Source organism: Pithys albifrons, chromosome 8, assembly GCF_047495875.1.
Source record: "Pithys albifrons albifrons isolate INPA30051 chromosome 8, PitAlb_v1, whole genome shotgun sequence".
Lineage (NCBI taxonomy): Eukaryota > Metazoa > Chordata > Aves > Passeriformes > Thamnophilidae > Pithys > Pithys albifrons.
In genome coordinates this window covers 17,783,728-17,807,019 of record NC_092465.1, presented here as the reverse complement: position 1 = coordinate 17,807,019, position 23,292 = coordinate 17,783,728, and the positions used below count along the sequence as shown (strand labels likewise).

Sequence of the window (23,292 nt, the reverse complement as noted above, 5' to 3'; positions counted from 1 at the left end):
TAATTAAAGCACACTTTTAGAAAATATGAGCAGCATCATTTTATGACAACTCTATATTATAAACTGTCTATGCTTTCTTCACATTGTAGATGACTGAGTGGAAATAAGAAGTAACTACTTTGAAAGGTGGATCTGTACAAAGGCATATGACACATTTTTAAATATGTATGTGCTAACGTAGACACGTACACTTGCGAACTTCAGTACATTTCTACATGATGGAATTAGGACATATTCCTCATCTTCTGAATGACAAGAAAGTAGATTAAATTCCAGGTGACAATACATAAATTTGAAGTTATCTATACAGTTTTTATATGTATTTACTAAAAGAGGTAAACCAATACATTATCTCAAAAGACACTGTTCCATGTATTATAAAAGCTACCTGAACACTGGGCAAACATTTACTGAAGATCAGCTGTGCTGATCAATACAGTAAATGAAATAATACTATAACAACAAATATACATTAGGAAACAGGAAATTGTTAGGACAACAAGAAATTATTAAGTAGTTGCAATGAGCATGTCTCGCTGTCTTTCCCTTGGTAGATACTCTGCTCCACTAGTGTGATACCTAGACCTAATATATTTTGAATAAAGAGTCAAAATGGATAACACAGAAATTTTCATTTTACATTGAAAACTACAAATTATTTCTTTTCTTGATCCTTCTTTTTATCTAATTTTATTCATACTTGGCTAATTTTATTTACTGTCCTGGTATTTGTTCAACATTTTCAATAAATTGGATGATTGCTTTCCTTTGAAATACAATGCAAAAAACAGATACGAAGAGTATTAATATTCCAGAATTTTTTTTCACTCTTTCTAAGCCTTTAAGTAAAATCCTTTCCCCTTTTAATTACATTCTAAATACACTCACAGCAGAAATCACAACAACATAACCAAAAAGAATCTTGTTTCAACATCTTCCTTTCTGCGAAATATTTAACAGAGCAAGCCATTTTGACTTTTTGTGCACTAGAAATTATGCATGACACACCTGCTGACTCATAAGGCAAATAATCATGGAATTAATTACTTCTCCATATAAGCCACTTATTGATGATTAGACAACCTACATAATTCTCAAATGCCATCTGGAACCCAGGAGTGCCTATCAGCATAAAACATTAAATACTGCCTTCCCATAAACAACAGAAAGCTGTAATATTGTGCTCGTTTGGGCTGGAGTAGAGTTGACTTTCTTCACAGTGGCTGGTATGGGGCTGTTTTGGATTTATGCCGAACACAGGACTGATAATATAGAGATGATTTTGTTATTGTTGAGCAGGGCTTACATAGAGCCAAGGCCTCTTCTGCTTTTTGTACTGTCACGCCGGTGAGGAAGTTGGGGGTGCATGGGAGGTGACCCCCAACTAACCACGGTGATATTCCACACCATATGACATCATGCTCAGTATATAAAGCTGGAGGGAAAGAGGAGGAAGAGGGGGCATGTTTGGAACAATGGCATTTGTCTTGCCCTGTAACCATTACGTGTGATGGGGTCCTGCTTTCCTGGGGATGGCTAAACACCTGCCTATCCATGGGAAGTGTTGAATTAACTCCTTGTTTTACTTTGCTTGCATGCATGGCTTTTGTTTCCCTATTAAATGCCCATGAGTTTTCCAGCTTTTATCCTTCCAATACTCTGCCCAGTCCCACTGGTGGGGCAGGAAATGAGCGGCTGCAGGGCTTGGCTGCTGGTTGGCAATAAACCACAACAAATACATAATTATTTTAATTATTTTATATTACCAACAATTACATATGCTTAAAAGATGGAACTCTAATATGTTCATTGCAGTTTATATGTATTATCTACAGTTAGTGGTAAAAACCTCATATATTCACCTTTCAAATGATCTATAATGAAATTCTAAACACTTATCCAGACACCACACACAGTTGCCTTCTGAGTCTGAGGGTATTTCAGCATCACTGCTTTGCATTGTATTCATTTTACAGACCCATTACAGAATATTTGTATTTTTATGGTCCTTTTGGTCAAGTTCATCTTGACAATGCATAAGGATGGCATTACTAACGATATAGAAAAGTGAATTATTTGAACTCAGGACCTGCCAAGTGCGTATTGAAAATTTCTGGCAAAGACAATTAACCTAAATGGATAAAAAGCTGTTATATGTAGATGGATGGATGTCTCTGTTGTAGGAGGCAAATCACTGGTGAATGCTATGTTCAGCCTTGTCCTTTAAACTGTCCTTGAGCAGATATGCTCAGACAAAACTGATTTAATGCACAATGTGTATACCCACAACTAAGATGGTATAATTGTTTTCTCTTTCTGAAGACAAGTGCATAGTTTAAAAAAAAACAACACCTTTTTGAATATTATACTATTTAATTGCTTATTTTACATATAACCATATTTAGGAATCTTCTGAAGTGGCAAGTACAGTGAATTTCATCTTTCTAATGAAATATAATTGCTTTTCCATTCTACTAGCTGCATTATATAATTCTTTTCTCCTCTATCCACCTATCAAGGAAGATCCATCAAAATACATTTATAATGCAATAAGGTCTGAGAAATTATTTTTTAAGTGTTCCTTTAATAATATTGGGCTTATGGCAGCTTTCTGCAGTAATCACTACTAGTTAACATGAAGCACATATTCCTTTTGGTCAGCTCTACTCCAGATAGTTCAGGCTATGCAGCAAAGTAAAAAGCAGTTAATTTTCATGCCAGATTTGCATCTTCCCTAGGGCTGCATGTCATATGCATAAAAGCATTCTTCTCTGTCTTCCTTCTTTCTCTTTTCTCTTTTTACAGCATAAGCCAAGATAATTTTTAGCATGACTCAATAATGAAATACCATGTTCTGCAATGCTGCTAAAAATTGCATTAATCAGCATTGGCTCCAAAGAACTGCTTTGCTACTGACCTGAGACTGCACACAATATTTAATGTAATAATACAATTTCTGTAACATATAAACATAGATAATCATTGCAGACATTAAGCACATACTACTGTTACAAATTTAATGAGACAAAACACAAGCAGAAAATACACACATGAATAAAACAAAGCAGTTTTACAGAGAATTAAATGCTCACTAATCTTGTAATTCCTAAATTTATCTGCATTGAAGCATCCTGTGCTGGTTATATACCACTATGCACAATACAGAAACTAGGAAATGATGCATAAATGAATGCACAATCACCAAAATATTTCCTTAACATTTGATAAGGAATCCTCTATCTTAGAAATGCAAACATGATAAGCTCTTTATCTATTCTAAACACACCTATGCAACTGAAGACAACATTTCTATTTAAGTAAGAACAAAAAACTAAGGCAAAATAGTAACTTAACTTGTTCCAATGGCTAGGTGCCCCACTTTGTCTAACAGGGCTGGGTGGGTTGCAGACAATGACACACAATAGGACACAGACAGACCAAACAACCAAAGGCTTGATACACCTCTTAGAGCATTGAAAGCAGTAACGAAATAATGAGCTGTCATATTCTTTCTGGATTCTAGTACCTGTTTTAAGCACCTGAAATTAATTGCAGCTGAGCTTACCACATTTTGCATGTCTTGGACTAAACTTATCAGGATTGCTTAAATGACGCGACCACCTTACACTTACACTGAGGATACTGAGCTCCTTCAAAAGTTTTCAGCTGTGTTCAGAGTCTTGTAACTTCTCCCTGTCCTTCTATCCTATCACATCTGCAAGACTTGCAAGCTAATTTTTTTTCAATTGCTACTTTCAGCCATACCTCTAAATAAATAAAAGACAGTATTTCTTGCTGCTATGCAGATATAGAATTAGGGTCATATCTGCATGACAGAGATTTTATTCCCCTTCCTTATTATTGTTTTTTACTACAATGTGAAATACTTAGAAGTTATGGAGGTGAGAACAGCAGAGATGATTATTTTCTCATCTTATTTAAGCATCTTATGTCACTCTAGTGCAGGCCTATTAGTTGAAATCCTCTCTTCTCACTTCATAGCAATGGTTATGTCAGTGACTACAGAGAAGTCCAACAGCAAGATCGATGTGAGGACTTAATCCAAAGCCCACATGCGATTTACTTTCAGCTTGTCTGGGCTCTCTCTTGGCCCAGTGCCAGGTGAGAACAGATCCAGGGTAACAGTATTATTTAAGTGTAGTTAGAAGTTAAATATGTAGAGTTTGGCCCACTATGCAATAGGATATTAACTGCTGAGCAGAAAATGGAAAAAAGTATGTTCTTAATCAGCAGTAAGATAGGCTGGGGTTTAAGTTGGATATACTTCCCATTTCAAAGGATCTGCTCTCAGCCTCAGAAAAGCTGATGTTTTCAGGTTTCTTTAGCTCAAAATACGGTCAGGGGAGGAGAATCATAGAAGGCAGTCTTCTTGGAACAGCTACTCATGTGCAAATAGCAAGTGCAAAGAAGAAAAAGGGTCACAACCAACTTATTAGAACCTGTTTTAACAACAGCTACAATACAGGAGAGAGGACTTTTAGAACCAGCCACAAAAATGATGTAGTATGGCAATTACATGTTTTAGATGCAAATGTATGCAAACCATAGTTCTGAACATCACCCCTTTTTTGACATTGCAAGCCAGCATGATCAATAATAAATTCCTCTTTCAGAAACACCAATAAAATGTTCAGCAATTCTACTGCTTCTCAGACAGTTTTCAATTGTACTTGACAAACACTTTCTACAAGCACAATATAAGGATTAATAAAGGCAGCAGGAAGGATTTTCATGCTAATCTTCCAAGTATGTTTGCCAACTCCAGAAATATTGTTTCTCTCTTAGAAATGAAGGTAGCCTGACCAAACCAAATCTAACTGAAGTGTTAAAAAATAGTGTGGCAGTTTAGTCATCCATTTTCAGAAACAAATTAACATCAAATACCATACACTTTTCTGTTGCAAACCCAAATATTAAACTGGATTCCTTGCAGTCCTTCAGAGTTTCTACCTATATGATCTACCATTCTCCAGAAGCGAAAAGAAGATTGTGTTTGGTTTGTTTGGCTTTTTAAAACTGAAACTTGTAAATAACTTCTTTGAAGAAAACTGACAGGTCTTTCTGGACCAGACTGCATAAATTCAAGTGTAGGGTTCAGTCAGAAGAGTTCCTAAATTATCTATATTTTCAGAGAGTAACTTCAGCAGAAAAGCCAGAACTGATGACCCAGTATTGCTCCTCTCCAAAGATTTGGGTTGATCTATGTGATTTTGTTGTCATGGGTGAATTTTTCATCAACATAACTATAACTGATGCAAATGAAAAACACAGATTTGTATCACCCAGAAATGTTCTGTTGCATGCAAATGAACAGCTGCCATAATGGAAATGAAGAGACCTTTTGCACAGTCTATAGAGTCAGAGCATCAGAAAAGAAAAACCCTTCATCTCATAATTAGACAATAACATTGTGATTATCTTTGTTCTCACACTTCATTTGTCTCAGGTCATCAGTAAGCCATGGTGATCAGGGAGAGTAATGCTAGAGAAAACAGAAAACAGTTCTCTGTTCACAGAGAATAAAAAAATAATTAAATCCTTCAAGCCACTCATAATACAATCTGCTATCTGAAAGTTCAGGTTAATTCACACAGGCATTAAGAAAAGCAGTAAACAATGCAGAAGTAGTGGGCGATAAAAAAAGGACAGGCAGAAGAGATAAGTGAGATAATGAAATCAGTAACATACTCTGAGAAATAACAGGGTAAATGGAGAGATTTCAGATGTCAAGTCTGAAGTCCCTTGTGCCTCCCTTCCGCCCAGGCAATGAAACACTGCACTGTTAGGCAAATCTCCATTTTGAAGACTCACTCAAAATACATGGGGGAAATGATCATGAGAGTGGATTAGACAACAAGGGATTTGTATAGCTTAAAACTTTAGACTGTGCAAATGCAAGATACACTTCCGGAATTTGAAATGTGCTGCCAAAGAATCAAATATTACTTAAGTAGTTCACCTGGTCTTCCTACCTCTCAGATATCTAAGAATCAGATATGTATAAATTGCTCATCTGCTGTAATCTGGAAGCTTTAAAATCATCACTTCCCTGACCCTGTTGTTCTAGACTAGTCAAGATACTTGAAAATAAAAACAAGCTACAAATTAAAAACTGATACAACTTTAACAGTGTGTTTAATATTGAAATCACAGAACATAATCTCTCTCTTGGAGGAAAGGAAAAGGCAAGCTGTAAAGCTCTTAAGACTAGAAGTTTATATTTGAGAAGATGAGTAAACAGATCTTAAATAGTAAGTGATGTAGGCAAAGTGATAAGCAAAGAAAATCTTAACCCCAGTAATCAGGTGAAGGAAAGCTGTAAATATTAATGTCAGAGAGAGATGAGATCATAACAGTCATGGTGCTGAGGCAAGCAAGACTTCAATTTGATTAATGGCTACATGAACAAACAGGAACTGTCAGATCTCAGAGCCCCATAGAGCAAGAAGAGCACACTAGGACAGAAAACTCAGTAATTGTTTCTGACATGATTATATTCAGGCAACCAGGACTACTGAAGACCAAGAAATTTTCTGAGTTAGGTAGAGTTTAACTGAAGTGGGGTAAGACCACTGAAAAATAAGGCAGTGGTGCCTTCATAAAAGTCATGCTTATGACATTATTTGAAGAAAGGTGTGGAGGAGGATGCAAAAGCTGAGGATGAATTCCTGAGGGATCTAAACACACACCTACATTCAGAAAGAGGGGGGGGGGGAGAGGAGACCCACCAAGTAAGAAACTTAGTCTGAAAAGAGAAATAATCAACAAGGAAAAAATGGCAAATGTCTGAGAACAACAAAATTTAGTGAAGACTATAACATAGAATCACAAAGAGATGACAGATGGAGTGGAGGAGAAAAAAGGACTAGCCTGGAATTTCTCCAGGAAGAAGTCGAGTGGAACATTAGTGAGACAAATTTCAGTACAAAAGACGGAAACCAGAAGAGAGCAGTTCTAGAAAGGCATCAAAAGACAAGAAATTACGACAAGTGTACAAAACATACTAACAGAGGGAAGGGTGGAAGATGAAGCAGGTCAAGGGATGGGACATTAATCTGGTGAATAGAAAACTTCTGAAGTTGAGGGTTGGCTTGTGTTGTGGGGGTTTTGTTTTTGGGTTTTTTTATATGAAGAAACAGCCATCTTTCTTGTTTATAAGAAGGAATTCAAGGAGAGAAACAGAAATTTAAAAAAAAAAACACCTAGAAGATCAGATGATGGATAGAGGCAGGAAAAAGTACACTGAAACAGGTTCAAAGACTACAAAACAAAAAGTCTGTTTCAGTAAACAAGGAGGGAGCTTGAATTTTGACCTTGGTTAGTATTAAGAAGTTCACATGAAGAGAGGGGGGGAATTGATAAGATAAATGGAGGCCTATATGACTAATAAAAATATAGAACAAGCAAAACTGCAAGTGAAAAAACTCAGATGACAGAAATCCCAAAGATTAAGCAATACAGAAAGTCAGCAGAATCAAAAGATTTTCATCAGAGATAATCAGAAGTATCTCCAAGGCATTGCAGATGGCATTAGGAACTAAGAAAATGGATACTGGGAGTCAGCCAAGACCATGTATTGTCAGAAGGGTTTGGAACTGAAAGAACAAAAAATAGCACTTTAAGGGAACTGATAATCTGGTCGAGGAAAGTAGAAAGGAATAAAGGAAGTAAGAGCAGAAGTCCTCAAGAAGTTTTACAAAGCCCAATTCCTGGAGAGAGAGAGAACAAAAATGTTTGAATAGTTCAAATAGTTACCACAGCAAAGGAACTTGGATAACACAGTGCATAGAGAAGAGCAGCTCAAGCCTGTAGCTGATTTGGCACACGGGACACAGTTCAAGTGAGAAACAGCACTAGGGCAGCTCCAGAGTTGGATGGTAATCCATATGGAAACTGAAAGGTGAGAAGTTATGAATGAAAGAAAGTTGCAAGTAAAAGTCAGAGAGAGAGATAGGAATAGGTAAAGTTGTATGCATGCAGACCATAAAAACATTAGAAAGACAGGCAGAAAGTCTAATGTTAAATAAATAAACAGGAGCAGGAAGAACACAGAAGAATAGCACAGAAGCACAAAGTTATTTAACCCAAATTCTGAACAGATATTGTTGGAGGTAACAGTCTCCACAGAAAGGACCAGAGATGAGGCAGTGTTAATAATCAAGGGAACAAAGCTAAAAAGCAACCTCTGGGTACTTTGAGACCAGTAATAGTCCAGAAACATCAAGAAAATAAAAGGAAGACTGAGTAACAGAGGAGATGAGAAGTTTTGCATCCGAAGGGAAAAAAAGGAAATAAAATGAACAGCACAATCAGATGTAATTTAAAGGAAGAAGGAAAAGACATCATACCAAATTGCAATCCAGACACAGGTTGATACAAGAGTATGAAAAGCATCAGAAAAAAAACAGAAATAAACAAGCACCAATAAAGCGATCAAAAATCACAAGAGATTTGTATACCCTGAAATTTCTGTTATCTGAAGCTGTTAGCCATATACTCTCTCTGACACATATTAGTTGTTTTAACAAACTACGTTGAGAGGGATGATTTGCTCTAACATAGTTATACCAGGAAAGATTTAATCCCCTGAAGCTTACACTGTATGCCAAGTCCATATAAACTGTACTGGTCAAGGTATTTTATCCTGGTACACTCTGTAACTCTGTAACTAAAAGTTCATGCCAACATACACTAATACATCTTTTGTAATGTAGAACTGGACTAATCTGCATCCTATCCTCAGGAATTTTAATCATATTTACAGATCATTTGCCAGAATAGCATACTGATTGTTTAATTCTTCTCAAAGTATAGTACACAAGGGAGTAACTAACATCACTGGTCAAGTGTTCTTTTACATCCTTAGATACAGAGATGCCTCAGTGCTTGCGGAGGAGTGTTAAAGGTTTTTTTAAGGAGCTTGTTTTGTTATTTTAAGGTCACTTGATCTTTTTCAAGCTCAACATCACAGCTGGTATGTGCAATACTTAACTTTACCAACAATTACTTTCAAGTAGATTTCTAAAGACAAAGGACTGTAAACAGAATGAGGCCAGCTAATGTATTTTAAACCAGACATATCCCTTAATCAATTTACTTTATAGGATCCCTGCTGCCCAGCTCTGTATAGAAGCAGCTGCCAAATGTGTCCAAAGCCAAAGAGTCTGAATCTTGTTTGCTTTGACTTGAATAAACAGCATAAGAGATTCTTTGGTTCACCTGGAAGAGAAAGGTGCTATTCTTTAAATTCCTCTATTAAATCTACAGGTGTGTACAGTCTAGCCAAGCAAGGACAGGAAAATTAAAAGGAAATTAAACTAGAAATTGATAATGACACAATAATGATACTTTTATGAACATAAAAGGAGGCCCATAAGGGAAATAAAGTCTAAGCAATTAGCAGTGAAATTTGTTTATAGTTGACGATACAGACGTTGCTTAAAACGTATAATCCTTGTCCTTGCAATTTCAAATGATACTAAAAAGGAAACAATTTAACAGTTCTTATCTGTTGAAGCAGGCAAGAAAAGGACTCAGAGCACGTCTCACTTCTATGCCAAGGTTGCTCTTACTGTAGATGTTCAGGACACAAGGCAGTGCTAATAACTACTTTTGACAGCACAAATTACATCTTTCACCGACATCCACAGCAAATATGCATGTTTGAATTACAAGATGGATGGCTAAGAAATTTCAGCACATCTGTACTCTACAAAATAGAAAATCACTCAGGAAAAGAGGACGGGAGCAGAAGGCAGACTGGGCTAAAACCAAGCCCAGTGAGTCACTGCAAGACGCTCACTAGCAGCAGTGAGAATTCAGCCATGACTACATGCAGAAGGACTGGTTACTGCACACTGATGATCAAGTCTGCCCAAGGCAACGCAGCAACCACGTTCCCAAAGAAAGAGGTCGTCACTTCCTTCTGGAAGACAAGAAGAATGCCAACACGGCTTTTCATGTTTCACATTTCATGTTAGGGAAGCTTCACTGGCAATATCCAGCCACTGATACTAAGTCCTGTGCCCTGGTAATCTAAGATGCTGTAATTTTGCCATGTATCTTAGCACAACTTCCATAACTGATATTCTAAAGACAAGATCAAGCCACAACTATCAGTACTCACAGAGCTAGGCCTACACTTATCATGTGGAATCTAAGCACCCAGGAATAATCTTCAGCAATATGAACAACACAGTAAAAAAATCACTATAAACTGTCCTGTTACTAAACTATCATTTTGTACTTTTCATATGTACTAGATTTTTCGGTTTAATCTACTCCATTCAAAATGTTACATGGCAGGCAACATTGAGGGAACACCAAGCAACCTTAACTTTCTTATATATTAACAGTTGTCTAAACTTAAATTTCAAGTTGTGACGTGAACAATCACTGTTCAAGGCACACACACACATGAAGTCTAAAATTCTATGGTTACCAAAATTTGTACCTGAAACAGGACTAGAAAAGAGGAAAAAAAGGAAAAGAGAAGACAGATTGCTATTTTCCAAGTTTAAAGTATTTCACAAAACCTTAGCAAGAAAATACAAAAAAAAAACAGTTAAATATCTTTTTTAAATTAACTACAGTGTGACATCAGCTAGTATAACTGACCTGCATGGCTAAGTCTCAGACAGAAACGCCTCAAATAGTATAACTCATCCTCCTATATCATACGCTGAACATCAGGCCTCCATCATGCCAATTCCCATCTCGGAACAGACTCCACACCTGAATGGACTTGCTCAACTGCAGCTCCCCTTACCCATGCAAGGACAAGGTACTTCTTGTCTGTTCCACTGGCAGGATTCAGACAAATGTGACACTGCTTTTCCTGGAATATTTTAATCACAGGATTGAAATATAAAACTGATATTGCCTTTGTTAGGATTTTTTTAATTGCATTAAATGTGGATACAAACCATATGGGTATGAATTCTTGCATGTATTTTAATGACTCTGTCTCCCTGCATAAAATCTTTAATAGAGAGAATTTAAACAAGTGAACTCATTATGCCATCAGGAGAGAAATGGATGGATCTTAAACCACTGAAGGCTCCTATATATATTTTTATTTCATTTAAGCAGCCTGGGGGAAAAGAGGGAAGCTATTATAAAAATGAGAAAATTTTTACAATATCTCAACACTTCCTCGTGTCATCTAATGCCTGTTTTACATTTTCATTCAATGCACCAAGCTGAATATTTTGTATCAGTTGATTACTGCTGCCTCACTTGAGGATATTTGAGAGTTCTGAGCACAATCTGAATTTCTGCTAGACATTAACAAATAATTTTTCACAAATTGACTAAAACCACAGCACTTGAATCCCTAGAGTTCTTGTTCCATTTAGTTTACCTTTTTAAAAAATTATTTATATCACAGTAGATCATTTCCTCTTATTCAGTTACTTTAAAATTTGCTTAGCTCAAAATATTAGTTTACCCTTTCCCTTTAGGATTTATTCTCTGCTTCTATCAATTGATATTGGGGGATGTAGATTTCATGTAAGACATCCCAAAACAACAGGACATTTCATCCCTAAAACAACTGCCATGAATTAAGCAAAGCTATTTCCAAAGCTTTTCTTCTCCAAGACATTACCAACTGTGAATTCAGTCCTCATTTTTCAAGGATTTCTGTCCTAATTTCTCCATAAATAACTGACTGGTTAACAGACAATCCAAATTTCCTTACCAGATAATGTGATCCTGCTCTCCTACTCAACCCTGTTGCAACATAACTGGAGAGTTGTGCCCAGTTCTGGATTCCCTTCTTACATGAGTGACACTCACATAGTGAAATATACCGAATAAAGGGCCACAAAGGTCACAGAAGGAAAGACTGAGAGCACTGGGACTGTTCCAGCCTGGAAAAGGGAAGGCTCAGAGAGGTTTTATCAGAACATCCAACTACTTCACTGGGGGCGATGCAAAGAAGGCCTAGCCAGACTCCTCTTAGTGGTTCCCAGTGACAGGGCAAGACCAAATGGGCACGAATTATGAGAAGTATCACTTAAATGTAAGAAAAAACTTTGTAAAAAGAGCACAGTTGTAATTCCCCACCTTATCATCCATCACGTCTTGTAATTTCTTACTGGTATATACATTACTTAAATGATTCAGGAAAGAGGTTTTAGGGTCACACTGCAATCAGTATGGGACAATGAAAAGCAGGATGCAGTCAACTCTGTGGTTTATATTGATTTTACTAATGATTTTACTATTGGAATTTACCAGAATTATTGTTCAGCTTCTACTTAAAAGATACTCTAATGACAGGAAAGCCACTGACTATGATAATGTAACAGCATTCATGTTAATCATTTTTTTTTAAACTAATAGTATTTATTGAAAAGTTAAGTAAGGCAAAATAAATATAGCTTATAAGGAAACAATAAAAAATATGAGCAAGTTCTATTATTTATGAGGCTCATTACAGGGGATGGGGGGTGTAGGGAGAGAATGAACAACAGGTGAGATTGTTTCTTCTTCAAAAAATGGCATTCTATGTATAATTATTCTCTTTTACTGCATTAATAGCCTCAACTTCCCTACTACTTCCTTTTAGGTGGTTCCACCTCTACAGGAATTGGTTGGGAGTAATTATGACTCTACATTTTTTTTAACAAATTACTGTGGCACTATTGATGTGATTTATTCGTATTTTCATACCCCACCTCAGCAAAACTCCTTCAAATAATCTTTATTCTGAATGACTGCATGGTGATAATCTTGGAACACCAAATAAAGTGGAACTTCTTGGAACACTGGTCATTTAGCTACACACTTTGTGACTTAGCAGTTAGCTGCTATATATTTATGCCGGTATGTTTTAAATCTCTATGACATGCTTATATGAGGCCTTCCCTATTTTGGGTCATTAGGCCCATCAACTTGGTGTATGTATTAAAATACTAAAGGAGAAGAATTTGGGCAAAGAAGAGGAAGGAGGCTAATGTAGGACAAAACATTTGAATTTCTTCAACTCACTCCAAAAGTACGTTTTGTTTCTAGTGTTGTTTTGTCATTTGCTAATGTTTGGTCATGATCTCCCATTTGTCCCAGTGCAGCCATTTCCGTAAAAACTGGCACTATAATGTACAAAAAAAAGTCAGTAGTGTGGAATCAGAAGAGCAATCAGTATGAAGTAAAAGCACTAACCAACTGCATGTGCATGTGCGTGAGCATTCATGTTTAGAACTGGTAAATGACACAAATATTTGGCTTCCTGCCCAATTTGTTAGTTATCACTGTTCCTAAAACAGTGTTTCTTTATAAGCTTTTTATCATGGAGTCCCATAAATAGCAATGTTTAAAGATAGGGAAATGCATATGCATGGATGTGTATTCATTATGCTCAGTCAAGGGAAAAGAATTCTTCAGTTAAGAGTGAGCCTTCCTTCCCCAGCATTCTTTAAATACTGACAGTAGCAATCAACTTGAAGAGGGATGACACAGTTTTAAGAAGGCACAAAAAAGTCTTCCTTTTAAGTTGATACTAACACACTGCTACTATGTTCAATGACTCCAAACTTGTGCAACATGTCCAAGTATCTGCAACTATCTTTTAAATCTGTCTTTTCTAGGGGAGCGAGGGTGAGACTTAAACAGGCAAAATAGTTTGCAGTTTTACATTTTTGTGTCACTTCAGCCCAATTCCCAGCTCTCATGTATCTAACTCTACCTTGCTGCAATTTCTTTTCTTATAAAAGAGCTTCACTCCCTTAATAAGTTCTTTTTTGAGGTATTAGTCTCTAGTCCCTCCAAATGAACAAGGGCTTGAATGGGACTATGTCCTTTGAATGACAAAACATACTCAAACTCACTTGCAATAGTCAGTAAGATGTTTCAAAATAGAATGACCTAAACACAAACTTTCTCCAGCAAGCATTTTTCACAAATTCCTTTCCCTCTGTAGATACAGTTTCTATCGTCAACAGGCTGCAATGTACCACACTACTGGAGATTATTATCAATGCCACATTTCAAAGCCATCCACAGAATGCAGTTTGCAGAACTTATATAAATGATGAAACAGTCCAGAATAAGCATGACCTACTGCTGTAGCTTCCAGATGCAAAATTCCACAGAGATCTAATTATTTTAAATGAGCAAAGAGGGAACAACCTCAAAATACAGCTAAGTCAAGATTTTAAACTGAATGAGGAAAACAAATAAGCTGGGGGTAGGGTTGGTCCTATTAAAAGGTCCATGCATACCCTGCAAAGCACCAAAATACCATGAAACCAATAGTTTCAGGAATTTAATTCCAATGCCAAGAAACAGAATGTACCCACTGTGACTAATACATGAAAATACTGAAAATAAATTCTAACAGATTAAAAGGATCTTGTAACAAGTGAAAGGTATAGTTAAATCATTCCAAACTTAATCAAGCTTAAGAGCAGGGCAGTCTTTACGCATTATTAATAAGAATGTAAGATGGATAAAGCAGACTGGGAAACTGTAAATTATGGCCAGTACAAGTAACACAACACTTTTTACAAATATGTTTTCAATTAAAAACTAAAAGACAGACATTTTTACTGAGGAAATTTGCTGCACATGCTTGATTTTCATTCATTTCTGTGGTCTCCCACACACATACGTTTCCAGCAAAATGTTATTAAATTGGGGTAAAACCAGAATGTAGTTGTAAATACAAAATCAAATCAACAATTTACACATTTGCATTTCTAGGTGGATATATGAAAATATTTCCAAATCTTGATCTCTAATCCTGTGCTTTGGCATCAGAAAATGTTGTTCACCCCTGCCAATCTGCTGTCCAGTTATATGTGAAAATTGTGGTTCCACTAGAGTAAATCAGGTGACAGAAAAATTGCACACTACTTTCAGGCTTCAGCTGAGCTTTCAAAACACATGGCCAACATGTTGCCATGGAAATGTTCTGCAAATACGTGTAGAATTTCTTAAGATGGAGCTGAATATCTTTTTTAAAATAAATTCTCCTACAATTTCAAATAGAATTGTTCTATGATGTATTAAAGGGAATGCATCAGCCATTATCTAACATTTGTAACACCCAAAGGGGTAACAGTATCTCCAAATCCATTCTGTTTTCCATACGTGAAATTAGGCCACTATCTTCCTATGTAAAATACCCATATACATGTTTTATGTCCTCTGACTTTCCTATCCATCACCACAATACATTAGCAGATCCACAAGTATTAGCCTTACAATAAAATTGGCAACAGTTAAAATAAAAAGGATGAGACATGCTTCAGTAAAATGAATTTGGTTTTAAACAACATTCTAAATTTTTAAGCTAATAATCTTCTCTTTTAAAGTCCATTAATATTAGTATTCATCACTGAGTGCAATAATTAAAAAGAGAGGAGTTATCTTGGCAAACTTTCACTGTTATGTTCAGTGAGCTATTTTTAAAACTGATCTGAAATGAAGCAAAAAGAAAAAATCTACTGCTGCAAAATGAAGCAAGATCTGTGCCTGCAGAACAGCTCAGTCCTGTTACACAATGTGATACGTTGTTTTAAATAACCTGCTACTGTAGGTAAACACTTACCATATACTGCATTTCATATGACAAATACATTCACAATGGCTTTTGTGTGCCATGTAAAGATAAAGCAAAATAAAAACACAACACAATCTTGTCTTTTTACTTTACAGCAAAGGCATAACCTTTTAACATGAATTAGGTAAAAAAACCCATTCACAATAAAAAAATATAGAGAATAAACTTACATTGTTCAAATAGCAATCAACAACATATTAGAATTCCAAGATATACATTGCTCTGCTTATGTAAACAGTCTACCCTATAAATTCTGTAGCAAATCCAACATGAAGCAAATACACAGACAAAGAGATTGCAAATTACCTAAAATTGTAAAATAAACCAGTGTTAGAAATATTAGTATAAACTATGAGGTCATACCTGATGACTTAGGGACTGTAATGTCTCACCAGTTCCAAGCTGCATGACCTTTCTATTTCCAGAGACCCCCAAAAATTGCATTTCCTGTCTTTAAAAAGTACATCACAGACCCATCTATCTTTCAAAATCTTCTGGGCTAGTGAAGAAAGCATTAACAGCCATTCTGTCCATCAGTAAGTGCTGTAGTCATTACCCTCAAGATATCAGATCTTAAATATAGTTTCCTCCGTGCGATTACAGACATCCAGTAGTCAAGGAGGCTGACACAGCTATATCACTGATGCTGCTAATGCCATCTGAAAACAGTAAGCTTACTGCTTAAAGCAATCCTGCATCATCCAAACAGAAGAAGCCACATCCTTCAACTCCTCACTTGCGTTTTTTTATAAAACCCAGCACTGCCATTATAGATTTTGTTTTCATCTGTGGTCAGCTAAAGGAGAAATTAGATATTATGCAACCAGCTTTGCATTAACAAAAGAAAAACGGCAGATGAAGTGACATATCGAGGTTATCAAATTTTGCTTGCATGACCACTCCTCAGCAAGCACTGTCACCATTCAGAAGAAAAATCACAATGTGATTCAAAGGAAAATCAACAGAAATAAATTATAAACAATTCACAGGCAGCAAGGTATTTTAATACCTCTGTGGTACTGAAGCAGCTATTTTATGCAGCCTTATGAATCCTAGTCTCCATTAAATTAAAAACACTGCTTGCCTAAGTATTTTTAGTGTTTATTTTCAATAAATTGCATGATCACTGCATTGTTTCCATTACTCCTGCTAGCAGCCAGAAAACAGCATGACTTGAAAATGTGCCAGTATTATGACAGCAAAAATGTGGTTTGATATCAAACAAAACAATCATGCATGGATTTTTTTTCTGATATGAGAGACCTTTCAAGCTAACAAATGTACAATATCCTCCTTACTAATGTTTAAATTATTAAAACTACAAAATAACAACTGACATTTTTTATTAAAACATATTTGATACAAGTAAAATCGATTATTTTAAACCATTGCTTATATTTATCATTGCTAATATTATGGCAACAAACTTATGCAAACAAAAAAATCACTTCACAGAACTAAAATGAAACAGTGTCACCAAACTGGTAGAAGTCATCATTTAGTAATTCCTCCAAATTCCAGACCCACAGAAAAATTATTTCTGTTCACACAGTGAACAAGTAATACTGAACAAGTAACACTGAAATCCATATCCTTAAACACATGAGAACTTTCCCTCAATGCCCACTGAAATACCTCGCTATCAATCGCTTTTTACTGACAAGTAAAACCGGGAGGAAAAAACTCCTCCCTAATTTAACTTCAGCTTGCTCCAAATGTTATTCAAATGAATTTGGATGTCCTTCTTTACTTTGAAATACACACAGAAGTTGAAAGTAGACATAAGTGGTCCTAAATTATTTCACCCAGATCCTATCCTGCTAGTTTAACATTATTATTATACAAATGTACTAACTGCCCCTTTGTAAAACTGAAGAGTCTTACAGTCATTCACATCATGGCATTGATAAAAGCAAACTGGTCTCATCCATGAATACCACATATTTCCCTTTAGAAGGAGAAACTACCAGATATTAGTTCCCATTATATACTGCACAACGGCCTCAACATAAGGATGTTACATCTATAGGGAAAGGGAACTCTTGTCAGCCACACATTGGTCCAGGGTCTCCATTCAAGTGGCCAAAATCCCAGCAGAGCGAGTCAGTGAAGTCCTGGGAGGCTTCAAAGTGCCGCAGAGAAACAGATCAGGCCCAATACAATGATTATATTCTCCAAATGAGTTAATCCTGATGTCCAACAACCAGACACGATGAAAATGCCAGTCAGGGAGCCACTCTTGAACATTGTGAATGTTCTTGAAAGCTCCTACTTTTGAACTAGTTCCTGATTAACTCATTAATTCACTTTCAGCCTAGAAAATATTACTCAATCTATGTGCACAAATATAAATACATATGCACAAAGAGACAAAAGGTCCCTCAAAAATCAAACAAGCAATTCGGCAGTAAAAGGAGAAAATAGTGTTCCCCACATCAGTATGGAATAGGAGTATCTCCAAAGGCAGTATTTTTACTTCCACAGGTAATTTACAAAAGTAATAATAATACATCAGTACTAAATATTAAGTCACTTACTTCTACACAAACATTCAATTTTGCAATACATTCTGATCAGTAGCTACATACAAAGGAAGTAAGGGAATACAACCTCAGATCTCTAAGTTGCTGGCAACCCACTCTAAGTCCCCAAAAGCCACCTAATTATGATATAAAAGCCAATAAGATAGTAAGAAGTGATATAAAAGATGTGCATTGCCAAGCCACCTTCCATAAATATTATGTAGGCTATCCCTGTGCAAATGTTATCCTACGTGATGATCTCAGAGTGAAAAACACAAAGCTAAGAGCTATAACCACAGCTGTCAGAAACATCACTTAAAAGTTTCTGCTGACCAAGAACACATCATCTCTCCTTCAGCTGCACCTTTGAAGAATACAGGAACTAGCAAAACACAAGGCAGAAGACTATTGTCCTGAGTTAGGTTAAGATCTCTGTACAAATTATAAATGCACTCAAAAATACACTATTATTTCTTTGTGCATATTATCCCAGCTAGGAATACTTTCATTGAAGTTATTCTATGTTTTTCCTCATGTCAATACAACTACTATTTTGCAGAACTGAAAACTTTAACATTTCATTAGCAATGTTAAAACAGAGAGGGGTATAAACACAGCACCATTTTATAAAGTGCAGACATTTACTCTGAGATGATAAAGCAAAAATCTGGTAACCTGTTCCCTTTATAGTATCAATAAGTATCACTTTATGCCATGCAAATTCATTACTCACTACAGTTTGCGTCTCTTTAATTTTTCTTCATAGAAAAAAAAAGGATGAATAAAAAAAACTAAAGCAAATTCAGAGTTCCAGTGAATTATCCAAGATGAAATAATGGTCACATTGAATCTATCACAAATCAGCTTCATATCAAATAGAACCGACCTAAGCAGTGAGGGAGCAAACAACTGAAGCTCTGTCACTCAACTCTTTAAATTAAGGTCATGTTTGCTAGTACCAATGATCAGGAAAAAGAACATTTGAGGTTACTGCAAGGTATTACAGACTGTAGTGCTGTGCCCAAAGAAACAGAATACTAATGCATATTCCTTAGCAGCATCTTGGGAATCAATTTTACAATATATTTTTATAGATGACCAGATCATAAGTTGTAGGAATTACACTCAAAAAATCACAGTCTGGGTTTGTTCAGAAATTTCTGATATTGTAAAGTACTGCTGATATAGGAGGAATGGAACATTACCAGGAAGACATGGATTACCTCTAGGACCACAAGAATGAAACGGGCGTAAAAGTTAAGGATGCAAAATGCAAAAATGTGAACTTACAGATTAATAAGTTTCTTCTGAAAATTCAGAGGTCAGCAGTTAGAAATTACAGTGGATGAAAAATGTGAGGACAAAGATGATCACAAATTAATTATGAGCTACCAACATGGTGTCCATATGGAAAAGAAACGAAATTTTTAAATTATCAGGTAATATATTTCTAGTACATAGACATCAGCATTAATGCAATAATAAACTCTATTAAAATCACATTGTTCTTGATTCTGATAATCTATTATCTAAAAAAGGAAACTGGAAGAAATGAAGACTTATACAATGGTCAGATAACTTTTGAGAAGAAACTGAAAACATTTTCTTTCTTTAGCTTAACAAAAGACTAAGAGGGGGATCTGTGTAGGTATGTCAAGGAAGAAGTCCCAAGAAAAAAGAAAAAATACTCAAGTACAAACTTGGAACAAGCACAAATCCTTATTAATATATCATTAATTTGGAGGCTTTCAACAGTCAGGGGTTGAAGGCCTGCAAGAGCAGGAAATCAAAATCAGAAAGACACAAGTCTACCTTGCACTCCTCTATTTCTACAAGAGATGAAAATTGACAAATGAAGAAAAATGCAGAAACAGAGTACAGCAGGATTGGTACCAACAACAGGATCTAAGGCAAATCAGCAGATTGCCATGTGGCTCAACACTGATTGGAAATTAGTTTAGAAACCTGACTGAAAAAAATACAAGGAAACCAAAAAAGAAGACTCGGTAACAGCTGGGTTCACCTGTATTGAAGACATCAAGTTTTTGTCTTGATACATAGAACAGTATTGACAAATATAAAAAGCTCAGCAATTTCTCTAAGCCAAAATAACTCAACAATTCTAAGTTTTAGCTGATTGCTCAGCTCAACACAGATTAAAAAATATCTCTGTACTTGAGTGGAGTAAACTGAAAAGTAATTAATGTTAGCTCATTCTCCTTTAATCCTTATGACAGGACTGTATTACCTTGCCTTACTCAACATACGTATCTGTTACTCAATTCAATATTACTGCCTTGGTTTTTATTATAAAGTGTAAATATCCTTCTTTAGGCAAAAAGGAAAATCATTAGGAAATTGAAGTTTAAATTTTATAACTCAGTTAAAACTTGCTATATTTTATGGAGCTACTGTGTTCTCTCAGACAAGATAGTGTTCAAAGACTCTCCTGGGATTATTTCAGTGGGCATTGTGTAAGTCTCACCAGTTCATCTGTGGATAACCATGACTGTGGTTAAAGAAAACTCAAAACATTTATAAAACAAAACAGGAAGCAGGCAAAGGTCAAACCATAGACACATAGTCAAAATTTGCAAATTAACTGCTTGGTTCCAAGTCTGCCTAGCAGATAATGCAGAGGTATCAAAACCCAACTTTCCAAATATCCCACTGGTAGTGTTGCTGTATCCTAGCTTTAAAACTCAAGCCTGTATCTCAGGCCAGTCCCTGATGATTCAGATCACTGCACTACACATTACTCACAAATTATAATAAATCTATAATAGACAGTTTCAAAAAGAGACTTCTCTACAGTATTTTACCTTCAAAAATGATTTTAAAATTTCTGGCATCTCATTTCCCAGAATATAATGTAGGAAAAGGCTGACACCTCCTTTGTCTCAGACTGCTGAGGCACATCCTATATTTCCAATGTATATTACAGATGGTTGCTTACACTTGTTCTTGGAAAAATATGGAAAATAAAAAGTAAAAAAGCTCTTCAAGGCTTGTAATCATACATTTATTTTCTTAGCAAAATTACATGCACATAAATCATATAGTCCAGAAAAGTATTTGTAAAATCACATTGGAATGGTAAATTTTAAATGTGTGTCTACAAAGTTAAAAGGTTTTATTTAATAACCACACCTTCCTTTTCTGACTTAAAAGAAAGGAAAGCTTTCCACCTTTTTAAGCATCTCAACAGTACATTAACTTGTGCTGTGGCCCAGGAAAACCCTTCTACTTTTATTAACTGACTAAGGACAAGGCTATGGGCTTAACTTGCAACCACTGGGGATGCCAGAATTGGTTATAGGAAAACAGTTTGCCATCCTCAAGAAGGTGATGATGGAACTTGGACTCAATATTGTATAGCCCAACAGAAAATTATTTTCCTGATAACAAAGAAATAAAAATTTAATCAAAAAGGCTGGAACCCATCAGTAAAGCCTGTTCTAACAGCCTTTCCACTGAAGGATCAGCAGGACAGAAGATGTTGCTCTGGGTGTCTCCCAAATATTACACAATACTGAAGTTACAGACTACTTATGTTGCACACCTTATACCTTCCCTTCTTTTGATCCTTTTTCACCTCCTCCTTGTTCCTGAAGAGGAAGAAAAACACCTTTTTCTTAAGAAAAATCTGTCAGCTCACTAATCCTAGCTTCTTATCTGCTTCAAGAATAGATCTGACTTTATTCTAAATATTTTGCATTTAAAAAGTTCTCTTGCAAAGAAATGTTAAATTTTGACACATAATTACCATTATCCTCTCTGCTAGCAGAAAATGATGGCAAAATGCCAACTTGCTTGTCTGCTACAGATAAGACATTTCCAAGCTTCCATCCTTCCCTTCAGAGAAAACAGAAGGGGAAGACCAGCCAGGAGAAAGCCTACCCTGTCAGCTGATCCTCTAAGAAATAAAATTAATATTCTCCTAGCAGAAATCATTTTCCTCTGAGCCTGAGGTAAATGATATGCCTTACCATATGTTATGATGGTCCTTTCAAGAATGACAAATTTGATGAATTTTTCCTGGATGGTCTTTCTCTCATCCAATCTCTTCTCATCACCTCCAGCTTCTGCTGCAGGCAAACTCTCAAGAGGCATAAATCAGCATAGCATCACCAAATTACATAACTTCTATCCACTGGGGATTTAGCCCCTTCTATTTCAGACTTAGCACAAAAAAAGGACCTGTGCATTTTTCAGTAATCTTTTTGTTCTGTTTAGAGCTTTAGAGAATTACCCTAACACTGCTGAGCTTCGACACCAGTATACCCACTGTGAGCAGCAAAGCCAGACATTTTTCTTAGAGGAAGAACTGTAAAGGTTTTGTCCAATTACAACATATTCAGAACCAGCTTTAAATCAGAAAAAGCTCTGCTTCAGTACAAACAAGGGGGAAAAAAGGCACAAGACAGGTTCAGACAAGTTTCTTCATGATATATTAAAATACAGGCATACTTTGCACATAAACTCAGCTATGCACTCATTAGTTCACTTACAGTTCTAGGCAATCAAATTGTCTGAATACTTTTGCAAAACCCCAGATTATATCATTTGTACATCACGATCCTTTGAAAGTTTTACTTTTATCAATAAAATATAGATACAAATACAGATATTTTAAAAATCTATCTACCAGCACACACACTTCAAATTTTCTCTTTTGCTGACGAGAAAATACGCTGATTCTAAACAAGTATAAATAAATAATGATCAATTTTAGACAATATTTCCCAATCAAAGCTCATCCAAAAAGCAAACTGCTGGACATATCAGTGACTCCAAAATTTTCCAGGTTATTTTAACTGTTTATTTCTATAATATAAAACATGTGGATTTGAATGTTTAAATTAGAGCACAAACCTAACACTGGGCCAATGGAAAATACCATTTAGAGTCTTTGAAGACTGCAGTGCAAGATGAGAATTGCAAAGGTTGAGAAGCAAAGGCATTGCTTTGAAGGGCAGCAATAGGAGAAAATAGCTATTACTAGAGTATAATTTAGGATTAGGGTAGTCTTGACAAAAAACATGTGACAGGAAGAACACAAGACAGTAAGAAGTGCTTTATAAATGCAATTTATCTCATCAATATGTAATATATCAGACAGATTACTATCTAATTTTATCAGCCCTAAAGCTGTAAAAATTAATAATAAATAAAATTATT

The 23,292-nt window shown here is 35.8% G+C and overlaps 1 protein-coding gene across 12 annotated transcripts in view; it reads right to left on the bottom strand.

Moving 5' to 3' along the window:
- Positions 1–23,292, bottom strand: part of SLC4A10 (solute carrier family 4 member 10) — a 151,153-nt gene that overhangs the window by 101,173 nt on the left and 26,688 nt on the right. For 3 of the 12 annotated variants that reach the window (XR_011698395.1, XR_011698396.1, XM_071562101.1), the window contains exon 1: positions 15,953–16,322. The exons of 2 other annotated variants lie outside the window; for them this stretch is intronic. Coding sequence is in view for 5 of the 10 variants with exons in the window: in XM_071562101.1 (XP_071418202.1) it covers positions 15,953–16,033 (81 nt within the window). In the remaining 5 variants the exon portion in view is untranslated. Of the gene's footprint in view, positions 1–15,952; positions 16,324–23,292 lie in introns of those variants that run through there. 7 more of the 12 variants (XR_011698398.1, XR_011698397.1, XM_071562102.1 and 4 more) reach the window with 5 other exon arrangements.